At 44.6% G+C, this 12,890-nt stretch overlaps 1 protein-coding gene across 3 annotated transcripts in view; it reads right to left on the bottom strand.

The window, feature by feature from the left end:
- HIPK2 (homeodomain interacting protein kinase 2) overlaps positions 1 to 12,890 on the bottom strand; it is a 305,511-nt gene that overhangs the window by 195,547 nt on the left and 97,074 nt on the right. For all 3 annotated transcript variants that reach the window (XM_086952951.1, XM_086952954.1, XM_086952953.1), the window contains exon 2: positions 11,180 to 12,248. In XM_086952951.1, coding sequence (XP_086809077.1) covers positions 11,180 to 12,248 — 1,069 coding nt within the window. The remainder of the gene's footprint in view (positions 1 to 11,179; positions 12,249 to 12,890) is intronic.

The raw sequence follows: 12,890 nt of genomic DNA, 5'->3' as shown, positions 1-12,890 counted from the left end.
CTCGCCTCATAATCGGACATTTAATAAAAACAGAGGAAAAGGAGGGCCCGCGGGGTGTTTCTGAGAAGCCGCATTCCAATCTCGCAAAGTAGTGGGAAAAGAGGCTTACTGCTAAGAGCGCCCGAGCAGCTGAAATACGAGCAGGGCCTTGCCACCCCCATGGCGTCGGCGCGGGCAGCGCGCTTTGCCGGGCCCTGCGGGTGAAGTCCCGGGCTTTGGGCTCCCGTGCCACGGCAGTGTTGTACATTTTGTCTGGTGGCAGTGCACACTGGACGAATGCACCACTAAAGGCGTCTGTGCTCAATCTACGGTCACGTTCGATTCTCAGCCTCTGGGATCAACCTTTCAGTGTCCTGAGGTCGATAAAATGTGTAACATTTAGTTGGGGAGCAGTACATATACCCTTTGGGGGAACGTGCAATTCAAAATACATATTTTATTGTACTTTGTTGCAGAAATGCTCCAGCTTAGCACAACTGGACCTTTACCTGCTCCTCTAGAGATCACACCTTGCCCCAGTTAGTCATGAAAGCTGCTTTATGTGGCCCAGAACAAGACCTTTTTGAAGACATGGGAAAATTACGAAGTCAGAGATGCGTATATGAAGTCATTTGTCTCCCATGAGACACTGCGCCCACCCTGTCCAAAGTCAAAGTTGTTTATGATCAAAGCAGGAGAACTTGAACGATGTTGCCTGTTTCCTTCTAGGGTTCACCAAGCCAGGTATTGATGTACGACATATTGGGTTTGTGGGGCCCGAGCAGAATAGGTACAATGAGAAGCCCCTCCCTCTAAGATGTGACATCACAGGAAGTGACATCAGTTGAGCATGAAATCCCTGGCACTGTGGAAGCAGCTTTGCAAGAAACTACTTACTAGTGTGGATATCAGAAAAATGGCCACAAATATAAATAATAAATCCTAATAAAATAAGCATGTACATTTTAAAGCTGTATTATGTGGTTGAAAAGGGTGGGCCTACTTCGCTCTAAAACTGACACTGTCACAATGATTACTTTGATATTCACTAAATGTGTCCAGATTAGGGCATGATAAAACATTTCAAGTAAGATTGTCCCAGAACAATACAGCGGGATTTCAACTTCAGTAGCAGAATGGGAGGGCAAGAGAGTCACCAGAAGGGACAGCATTTGGTTTTCAGCAGGCATGGGAGATCAACACAAAATAGATTTGCTAGATATGGGGAGCGGCCTGCAAGGGCTGCAGCCAATAACAGTAGGCACAAATTCAAAAATATAAGAAGAGTTGGGACCGGCGGGCGGTTAAAGTATCGGCCGGCAGAAGCAACAAAGGCTGGAACATGTTCTGCGCATTAGAATGAATCAGCTGGCATTGCAGGCACAGTCAGACTAGCTCTGAGCTTAAGTAACAACCCCAAGAAGAAGATGGGTTCTAAGCTGAAAGCTGAAGAGGAGACCCTATTCAGCCAGTTCCAAAGGAAGAGATAAACAAATGCCTCCACTGGGAGCATGAGTTCCCACTACAGACACCGGAAGATCACCCTGCTTTGAAGGCACCAGGAACGACCAAGGACTGCAGTACGGATACACGCACCACGACGGTCCAGAGCACAGACCATGTGCCTCTATGGATGGTGGATAAGACCTGGAGAAGATGGCACTTCTTCGATTCGCAGTGGAAGAACAGAATCCACCTGACAGCAATGTGGAAATATGCACAACGGTGGTCCACAAAATATACCACGTGCCTCCAAGGATGGTGGGTAGGATTTGGTAATGAGAACCCTTCTTTAATTCTTAGTGGTAGAACTGAATCTCATTTCCTTGGTTTACATACAGTAGTTGTTCAAATCCCAGAGCCAGTAGCTAAGGGTAAGGAGTAGAAACTTTTTAGAGAGGAAGGGCGGACACAGGCGTAAGATGGAGGAGGATGGGTGGAAGGATTTGGGGCATTTGATAGTCCGGGTACGCCCGTTGGCGCCTCCTGCTGTTCAAGTATTACTGCTCGGCAGCCCAGGAGAATCACACACATTCCATCTTACTCCATCTGGTGCAGGACATGAGGGCCTCCAGAGTGCATGAATGAGGGAAGGGGCCCTGCTTCACAGATCTGAATGGGGGCGTTGCTGCAGGCTTTAGGGAAAAACTCAAGGTGGGGCTCCCTTTATGACAATTACAACCAGAATGCTGTGAATTCTAGGTTAAACTAGCACAATGACATCATTAACACATGCCACCTCTCAATGCTCGGGACCATCGGAAAATCTTCATTTTATTCCCTTACGGATCTAAAGAACAGACCACTTTGATTATCTCATCCTCCCATACATTGTACCAAGCACACAAATCACAATGACCTTTCAGAAACCTACAAATGGCTTCTCCACTCCCCAATGTTCCCTATTTGACAGATGTGGGGTGGTACAATGTTTTGTGACCAGCGGGTGCTGTTGTGAGATCTCTGATACCTGACTGCAGGTAAACAGCAAGATGCCTAGAGTTGAGGAGCCAAGAGTTCCTGAAACCTAGAGTCTTCTTTTCCGAAAAAGGAGCTGTATCTGAAGATTTGGCACAGCTCTGAAGCACGAGGAGCCAGCTGCCCACCTCAAACTGTGCAATGTTTAAATAAAAGCCTGGTAATTGAAAGGGTTCAACATAGGGTGACCTAGCAACCCAGTGTGCAATGTACTTAACGGTACGGATTATAAATATTGTCAAAAATCCATTATTATGATTAAATATAATGCACATAAATTCAACACCCTCCTTTAGAAGTTGCTTCTTCTTTCAAATATTAAATCCTATTTAAATGATTTCTCATATTTAGTCAATCTGCCACTTTCTCCAGACTGCTCTGAGGTTAGGTCAGTGGCACATTTATTGAAGAAATCCATGCTAGAGTCTTAAATTCAGATCAGCCATCACATGCCCTTTCTTTTCTTAAATGATGGCATGTTAAGGTGGCCATACAGCATTCTAGGTTAATTCAAATTAACCTGATGATCACCTATCATTCTGGATAGCACAGATGTTATGTTATGTTAATGGGTGACTTATATAGCGCACGGCTACTCCAAGGAGTGTGCCGGCGCTCCAAGGAGTGTCCCGGCGCCCGGGATGAGGTACTGCCTAAAACTTGGCACTTCCACATGGGGTGCAGGAGTAGTCTGCTGGATTGGTACACTCCCTTCCTGACAAAAGAATTAAATGCAACCCTAATTGGAAAGGTCTGTTTTGCCCTTTCCGGGTTGCTATGGGGTTCTCCAAGGGTCAACCAGGCTGTTGTAGGTCGAAGCATTTGTTATTGGACCTCGCTGACATTGCTGTCCACCAGAAAGCAAATGGCTCATAGGTCTATCTAAGAGTTACTTGTGTGGAGGTTGTCAAGCACCTGAGCGGTGCTTATGACAGACACCGTACTGGATGGTGGATCATTAGCTTAAATTAAGCCTTCAACTGAGGAAGAATCGTCTCCTGCCTATCATCGTCAGGCTGTGAAATGGTGATCAAAGCTGGTCGTAGATGGGACTCAACCTCAAATGGTCTTCATTCTAGGCAGCCATTCAACACCTATGTTGTTCTTCTTACTTCACAGTTCAAATCCTTAGAAAACGTTTTCCTTCTTTTTGACCGGCTTAGCATGGAACATTAGCTACTGCATTTATTACTGCAGGACTTAATTGGGCTAGTTCTCGTTTCTCTGGCCTCCCTGCCATATTAGTCTCACGACGCAGTCTCCGTCTCCTCTGTACACAAGGCAGCTCCACCAGCTACCATTACTAGTACAGCTTCAAGGTGAAATTAAGACACAATGTTCTCCACCGCTCCTATATATGAAGGGCTTTCAATCTATGTTAAGAGATTCCCTAACACCAACTTTGTATATTCCACCTGAAGCCAAACACCTTCAGGTTCGTACTATCTCCAAGAGCAGGCAAAATTGGAGGACATTCTATTTGGTGCTTGTCCCCAAGCTATGGAACTACCAGCTCTTCAACATCGAACTCATTTAATTGAAATTCACTCTAAGTTCAGGAAAGCAGTTGAAACCCACCTATTCTTCTCCCTTTCGGCTGGTCCTAATGCCATGATACTACTTGGGGAAAGAGTCCTTTACAATCACCCATTTCCATTCATTTTATTTAAAGTTGTATTTCATAAGAAATTGTTTTTTTTTTTAATAGAGCTCTACAGGTGGAAACTAAGGCCTTTGCCATATCTCTTCTGAATGGTGCGAGTGCTTCCGAGTGACCATACTGTCATCTCTAGCGCCTTTAAACCCATACGGGAAGCAGAAGTCGATGACCTCAGGAAAACAGTGGATAGCGGATCAGAAGAACACCACCCGTTCTGGTAAATTATCATGCGCACAAGTAAAGAAATGAGGGGCCACATATCTAACACTAAGACATAGAAACAGGTCACCCACAAACAACATTCACATTAGAGACATTCCATGTGGCTCTGAGGAGCAACATACACTGAGCTATGAAAGGAACCTCCTGCACTTCGTCAGAGACCTACAGGAATGCCCCCTATTGAAACTAAACCATACGCTTCGAATTAGAGCTGGGGGATCTCACAAAAACGCCCCACCAGACATAATCATGTGTGTTATTTAAAGAAAATATGAGCTGGTGTGCCTGGCTAATAAGAGACTTGACTTAACTTTCCAGGACTACAAGTTCCAACTCTTTCAAGAGGTCACACCTTCATCACTTAGAATGGAATTAAGGTCTATCACAGATTTTCTCCACACTCAATGACCCTGCATCAATGGGGTCGGCCTTTTTTTCATCATCGTCAATTGAAAAGAAAAGAAAGTTGTTGTCAGTACACTGAAGGCAGCAAGGGATAATGTTAGTTCTGATGGAGGAGCTGGACTCTAGCTCAGAGGTTCCCTCTTGAGGGGAAAGGTCTGATACCAAACGATCACTATACCTACCTAGGTATAGTGTAGGGTTAAATCCTGCTGAAGACAGAAGAAACCCTCCTCAGGGGGCATAAATGCATCAACAGCCAGCCTGCTGCCTCAACACATGAGACATTCTACAGACATGGAGTCGGTGGAGAAAACTGGCTCGAACTAAGCCTCCGATTTCCCAATTGACGAAAAATGTCAATAACTCACTGCAACAACATGGACGTGCGTACTCTTCTCCATGGGTTGCGGCGGCCCTAGTGGGGGACGGTTGTATGACGGAACCACGCATGCCAGAACCAAGCGTGGCTTAACAAAGCAGTCAGTACCACAACTGTCTCTTTACAGCGTGCTCCTTTAGCACCCAAGTTGATACAACAAGTTGCTTTAGAAAAGCGCTGGACTTCGGAAGATTATAAATTACTATTCCAACTCCAGACGGTGTATCAGTAGGGAAGATGTTGGACTTAAAATCCAACACCAGTCCAACACCGTGTTCCCTAAAGCAAATTGTGGTACTGACTGCGTTGTAAAGGCACTACGTGGTATTGACTGCTTGCTACAGGATGTTTCCTGTGGGGGACATGTGGGTCTGTGAAGTTTAAAGATACCACCTTTATTCTCTCAGAAACTCCACTCCTGTCTGGTGGAATACCCTGGACAGACTTTGCTTGGGGGGCTTCCACCCATAGGTTGATGTTGTATGTTACCGTTTCGATTAAGGAAAATCCATTCCACTTTGGCGAAAGGCACACACCAACACTAGATAGCGTTAAGGAGGCCATAAAGAAATACCTGAAAGAGAAGGCAGATTACATCCTGTTGAAGACAGGAGGCCGAGCCAATGCTTTGGAATAACGTAAAGTGAATTAAAACGTATGATACTATTTTCGATCCTTAGGGCAACAATTACAAAAATGATGTACTTTCTCTGTTGAGAGCCCATTATTACAGGCACAATACCTCTACCGTTGACTCAGTAATTACATGTGTACTCCTGCGACTGTGAGTCATGATTACAGACATTACAGCCCTGCTATCGAGACAGGATGCTCACCCTCGAATTATATAAATAAACTGCAAAAAAATGTGCTACCTGTGCAAATGTATAACTGGCTGACATTCAGCTACAACACACCATTACACTCATGAGTGGGAGCCACTGGCTGAGAACCACACCCAGAGTCCCCTCCTTTAACCCTTTATGTATTCCTTGATCTTACCATGTGCGGATCACACTGTTTTCCAATGATATTTAATTACCTTTGCTTGTTCACAGATTTTTGTCTTGTTAATTCCTCTTACAGGAGAAAAAGGTATGTCCGGCACATGGGGCAGGACGCTTGAATGAGAAAGGGCCAACTGCGACTGTACAGGGACACACTACCAACCAGTCACACATAGCTCTTCTGCAATACCAACCACCACATACCACAAGAACTACCACTGTACTGAGCAGAGTTTGTCATCCGACACAGAGAACCCGCATGAGACAATTTCCAAGAAAAGACTCAGAAACAGGCCTTGAGCAACAAAAGGTTGTGTACCACCAATATAGACAGAAATGGAACACCGCACAAGAGAATCACTGAAGATCTGCAAAATGAACAGGCTGCGGCTGGACAGGACTTCAACAGTGTTCATTAAACTGCTAGAAGAAAGGGGCTCATGGGTTACTATTACTGGGTGCCCAGCCAAGTGTTCAACGCAGTGTGAAATTAATAATGATCTTGAATTCTAAGTCTAATTAATAATGATCTTGAATTTTAGGTCTCTACAGCAAAGTACGACTTCTGGATCAAGCCCTCCATCCCGTCACCCTTGACTCACGATACAATAGTACAGAAGGAAGGGTAATGGCTGGTTTTCATGTTCTTCCAAGGACAGACCTGTAGTTTCTTCCTGAGAACTGTAGCGTGAAAATCAAGAAGGGTGGTACACAATGCAATCCATTTAATGTGATTCTCCACAGGGATAGACACTACACAAAAAGAAGCAGTCTGTTCATGTTTAGGGGCCTGAATAAGTTTTGAGGGTGCGGGACCGCCCCGCCGCTGCACTGCCAAACCTGTGTGCACACCACCAGCCAGATTATGAATTTTTCAGTCACTGGCGGGTTGTTCTTTGGCATTCCCACGGCGATGCCTATAAAATAGGCACCGCTGTGGGAACATCAAAGGCCGTACCTGCACGGCACCCCATGGCCTACAGGGGGCCATGGAGGGCCCCCCTTTGTTTTCGATCTGCCATGATTTTTATGGAGGAGCCGCCATGAAAACCGCGGTGGAGAGAAATCTTGTAATATGCCACGGTCCTGTCAAGCATATTGAGGCCTCAAGTCTACTGCGCCGTTTACGGCAGTGCAATGGCGGTCCGACCACCCTAGTTGTAATAGGGCGGTTGGAAGACCGTGCCCAGCGAGTATGGTAGTCCGTGAACCGCCAGACTCGTAATTGGACCTAGGTGTATCTAGACTCATGCTGCTACACTGTGAAGTATGTTGCGAACAGTCAGGAAGGGCCACCTTGTGTCAGCTTATATATAGAACCCTGGACATTACAAGGTTGTGAGCAGGCCACTGGAAAAAAAAGTGATTCCCCACAACTATGACTTTGGTGCACCTGCCGCATAATACGTTATTTGAAGCACACTGTGTATCACTAAGTTGACAACAGTACTAATATTAGTTAATAGCAAACACAGTTGCCAACGAAACACAATAATTAGAACTCTACATATCCATCTGAGGCCACAAAGAAGTACCGTACAGTTGGATAACAGCACCCTACTCTTCTCAGAACCTAGTAACAGCCCATAACATATTAGTACCAACACTATAGCTAGCCCGTAAAGGAACAAGACGATCAAGCATTTCTATTAGCTCACACCCTCACTGACAGCCAGCCAGTAGATTTGCATATCAATGTCCAACCAACATCTAAAAGGGAAAAACCAACAAGTTTCACTTCAGCACCCCAGCACACACACACAAAAACAGCAGTTTTCAGGTGTAGGTCATCCAAATCATTCATCTTGACATGGCCTTCTTACCAAATGTTCACTGTGTTACTTTCACAGATAGATCTCTCGTCATTGAGTCAAACGTTGGCGACTACAGCACAAGCATCAACATGTGATCATGTTGGGACAGACTGGAGTACTCTAGTTCAGAGGAGAGGTACCACAGGGCCTACTACCTATGCACGCTCGTCCTATGCGAGAACCTGTTTGTGAGGAGTGTAGTTCAAACGTCATATATGTGAACCCACTCTGCCATGTGTAAAGATACACCAACCACACTTTACGTGCAAACTTCAGGCTCACATTATACCTCTCTTCTTGCTGCTCTTCAGACATGCAAATTATTTTATTTTTCTGTTTAATTTTGTGCATTTAAAATATGTATTTTTTATAAGTATGTGCTCTCAGTAGATATCTTTGTGCCTTGGGATTACCTACAGTTATAAACAATATTCTTTTTTAGTTTGCTCTCAGTAACTTCAGATTATAGGGTTTTGTTACTTTTAATATCTTTTTGGAAATAGTGGTAGTTTCCTTTTACTTTTTTATTTGTTTGCCTTTTGCATTTAACTTTATTTTTCCCCTGTTGGCTGTTAGTGGCTAATCTACATGGATTGCTGCACTGGTTTCACGCTGCACATGGATGCTGTGCAGGACGCTGTATGTAAACCACAAAGTTCACCGGACCGTAATGGTCCACATCCACACACCACACACACACAGTTCGCTTCCAAGGAAACTGAACACAGCCCTGAAGAAGGCCTAAGGGGGACAAAACGTGTTGGCTATGGTACAATAAAACAAGCATTTGCAGTGCAATTAGTCGCGCCTTTGGGACATTATATGTATTTAGCTATGCAGCACATTAGCCTGGGTGCTGAAACATCTACTGTTCTTTAACAAGGAGGGAAAGGAAGCACCAAACTGCGTAACACGCCAGGTATGGCAACACATGGAGAGAAATATTGCCTTTCAGTGGGAAATGGTATAGTCCAAAGCTATGTTTTTAATATAAAATCAGGGCCTTCGGTGGTCATATCACTGAAAGTACAAGATTTGAAAAAAAATATTATTGTCGACGGGCGCTCGTGGAAGACAATTTCTATGGACTGGAATCTAGAGAATGCTAAAGTGATTCTGGTGTTTTACTGACCCCTGCTGGTCGTTTTCTATCAGGACAGTTAAATAGAGGCAGTTGAAGAGAAAAAAAGTCCCTAAGCGGAAGCAGATAGACTGATCTCCAGAGCCCACAATGTACATACACATATAAGTATATACTAAAGTATATAAGTACGTACTAAAGTATATATAAGATGTCTTGAATGCTTGACCTAAAAATGCTTTTAACAAAGAGGACCATCAATAAAGGAGTTTTTACAACTATTCTAATGACTAATTGCATTATAAGGAATCATGGATATTGTGACCAATTGCTTATGATATAAATTACATGATTTTAATTAACTTGAAGTTTTGGAGTGCTGGATTATCATTTCTTCTCTGGTAACTTTGTCTGCATCATCGAGGGATTAGGCGTCCCATTCTGGGTGTGCTAATACACATATTATCGCCCAAATAGGGTATGAGAATGGGAGACAACAATAGATCGGATTGCAAATCTGCATGGTTAAAGTGCCTTGTTTCTGCTCCACTGAAAGATAGCGGACTACTGATATGTATTTAGACAATCAAATGATTCAACCGAGGAACACTTAAGTTCGGGTTGCACCAAATGTCTACCTCTGGTAGGGCCCTGGATCATGTATCAACCATCTGAGGCACTGGTTTACAGCACCAAACCTGACTACCTTTGGATCAATGTGACCCATCGGTTTCTTTAGTATTAAGATGTAATACTACTGTTCTACATCACAACCCACTGACATTAGTCTTTATTACATTTTAATTTATTTTGCATTTAACAGTATGGATGCCTTTTTATTCTATACAGATTGGTAAATTGTTTTAGAATTAGAGATAATCATTTTTTTTTATCCTTTACACTCTTTTAATAATACTTTTCTGCCTAAACTGTTTCGATAACGATGTATTTACTATGTGATTTGTGAAATTTTCAAGCCAGTTTTATAGAACAAGATATCTTTTTTCGCTTTTGAAATGCAACTATTAACATAACATTGTTCCTTGTTATAAGACAGTGTGATCGAATAGCTTAGTTTTAAATCCTAGCTTTCTCCCCTGACCAAATTGCATGTACTTGGGAGTATCTAATCACCTTATTTTCAATAAAAGACAAACCTATGGCCACCTAACTGGGATACAGTTAAGTGTGTGCTACACATATAACACATAAGGTTGACACACACAGAATAATATTCAGCAGTTATTAGGGACCTCCACAAACTGAACTGTGCCTTGGTTCATTCATGGCAATATCAAACTTGTGACCCACGACTTTCCCCCTTGAACCATGCAATAAATAACATATTACACTTTACACATACACATATACGCACACACACACAAATAAGCCGCCGGGGATGCCTGGTTTCACCCTGGAGATACCCAGAAAGGGACCATCTCACAGGGAAAACCAGGACGGGTTCCCCAGCGGTCTACAGCGCCAGGACACTCGGGTAGAGTAACAGTGCGCTTTACAAGAATCCCACATTACATATGCTATGTACTGAAAATAAATAAAAACCCATTTGTCGTGTATTAATATAGTGCTAATGTCCAATTTAATGTTCGTATCACAGCACTGAATCTGACACGAGAAAGGTTTACCGACCGTCTGACGTTCTACATGTTACTTCGACATGACATAGAGACTCAACAGTACTGATAGTTAATACAGTACACACATGTTATCACTTACATCCTGGCTGTCATCAAAGAAATGTTTAAAAGGAAAAGCAGATTAATGAACCCCATGGCATCAACTATACCTGCAGATTCACAGAATGTGGCCTGCGGTTTCATATCATTGTTGAGGGAGCAGAGGGCTATCTAGGCCTACTCGAGTCGAGGCTCTGCCTCGCATGTGTCATGCCCTTTACCCACAATCAGCAAAGTTGACAAATACCATATTACACATGGAGTGCTGGCACACGTGTGTAAAAACTCAAATGTTCTACTAACGGGGCCCTTCCTTATATGTTGCACCATTCAAAAGGTCACACAGACTGCCTCATTTTGCTTGCAGCCTTCCAGTCTGACTGGGCTATTAACTGTGCAGTCAGCGCACACACCAAAGCGCTGACACCTGGCAGAGTCTCCCAAGCAGCACTTTTACCTGTAATATCTTGACTGCAGGTATGTGGAACACACGGCTTTCGACACGTGGCTGGCAGAGCCGAAGTCAATGACCTTGACTCTGTAGGGCTGTCTCGAGGGGTCCACCAGCATGATGTTCTCAGGCTTCAGGTCTGCGTGGATCAGGCCCAGGCTCTTCAGCTTCATCAGTGCCGTGGCGACCTGCTGGAGGATGGGCCGGATGTACTTGAGGGGCAAGGGGCTGAATTTGTTTTGCTTGAGAAAGTCATAGAGGTTCTGCTCTAGCATCTCAAAGACCAGGCAAGTGTGGTTCTTGTGCTGGAAGCACTCGTAAGCCCGGACAAAGTTGTAGTCATCCGCACTTTCCGTGCTCAGCCGGGCCAGGATGCTCACCTCGATCTGGCCCTGCCTGGCGTAGGAAGGGTGGTTCTTTAGGATTTTGATAGCCACGATCTCGTTGGTGCCACGTTTCCAGCATTTCACCACCTGCCCAAAGGTCCCACGACCTAAGAACTCCAAGACTTCATACGTGTTAGTCATTGAACACAGCACCTCGTGCTGCACAAGCTGGTAGTCCCCTTCGCTATTGGAGCCACTGTTTTTGGAGGTGGCCGTGGAGGTGGTGGCGGTGGCTACCGTGGCACCGCTGGCATTATTCTGAATCATTGGTGGGTGATCTTCAATGATCTGCACGCTGCTGTTGTTCTCAATCTCCTCGCTCTTGCGCTTAAGTCCACATTTTTGGTAGGTGTCCAGGAGAGTCACAGTGCTCCGCCGCATCAGGTTGTGCTGCCCGCCTAGTGCTTGCCCAGTTAAGGCAAGACCTCCTGTGGTGCTGCTAGCCGAAGCCACTACAATGTGGCCGGTACTGGTGGGGTAGATGACAGCTTGCTCGTAAGGTAGGGCCGGGATTTGGAGGGAGGCGCTGACGACTGGCTGGACGGCGTGCACGTTCTTTCTTTGGCTCAGCGTGCCGTACCCGGTCATATCCCAGCTCAGGCCAGCTTCAACCTTGAGTTTCTTCACGCTACAGAAGGCACTTGACTGAAGTGTGCGAGGAGAGAAGACCTGCACATGGGCAGCCATTCCTGCAGGGGACGAGAGAAGACAGAACAGATCAGACTCATTCTTGGCTACCTGTTCAATGCACAATATCAACTGATCGACGAGGCATCATTTTAAGACTGAGCACATAGTCATCTGTGGCTGTCTTTCTAAATATCAGCTGCTAAACCACCAGCGAGCATTTGGCAAAGCAGTGATATCAAACTAAAACATTGGAATGAGACTTCTTGTACTATTCGTTTAATCCATTCCTGGCAGGAAATAACTAGTGTCGTCACTGCCAGTAATCATGACCGGTTAAAATCCTCGCTCCTGACCGACATATAAAGAGGAACATTTTCCCATGACCAACAACAACATACCAATCAACATTCCACGCAATCTCTGGGTATTTCCCTTCTCAGTGATTTGGTGCCACTTTCTGTTTTTCCAGTGATTGGTTATTTTGTTCTTGTTTCACACTGCTTTTCTTTTCCTCTTGTGTTGCATGTGCCATTAGTTTTTGACCTGAATCTTTGGGGAAGTGGGTACCTTCCAGACAGTCCATGCATGTGAAACCATACCTGGAGCTCACCCTCATTTAGAAGGTGTCACCAGCTCTGCCTCCTAAAATTCAAGCTGCCTCCTTAAACGTTGTTCACTAAGACGGGATCGCCCTCTTAAAT

The sequence above is a fragment of the Lissotriton vulgaris genome, chromosome 1_2 (genome assembly GCF_964263255.1).
Source record: "Lissotriton vulgaris chromosome 1_2, aLisVul1.2, whole genome shotgun sequence".
Classification (NCBI taxonomy): domain Eukaryota; kingdom Metazoa; phylum Chordata; class Amphibia; order Caudata; family Salamandridae; genus Lissotriton; species Lissotriton vulgaris.
The sequence above is the reverse complement of the archived record's forward strand: the minus strand, read 5'-3'. Positions and strand labels throughout refer to the sequence as shown.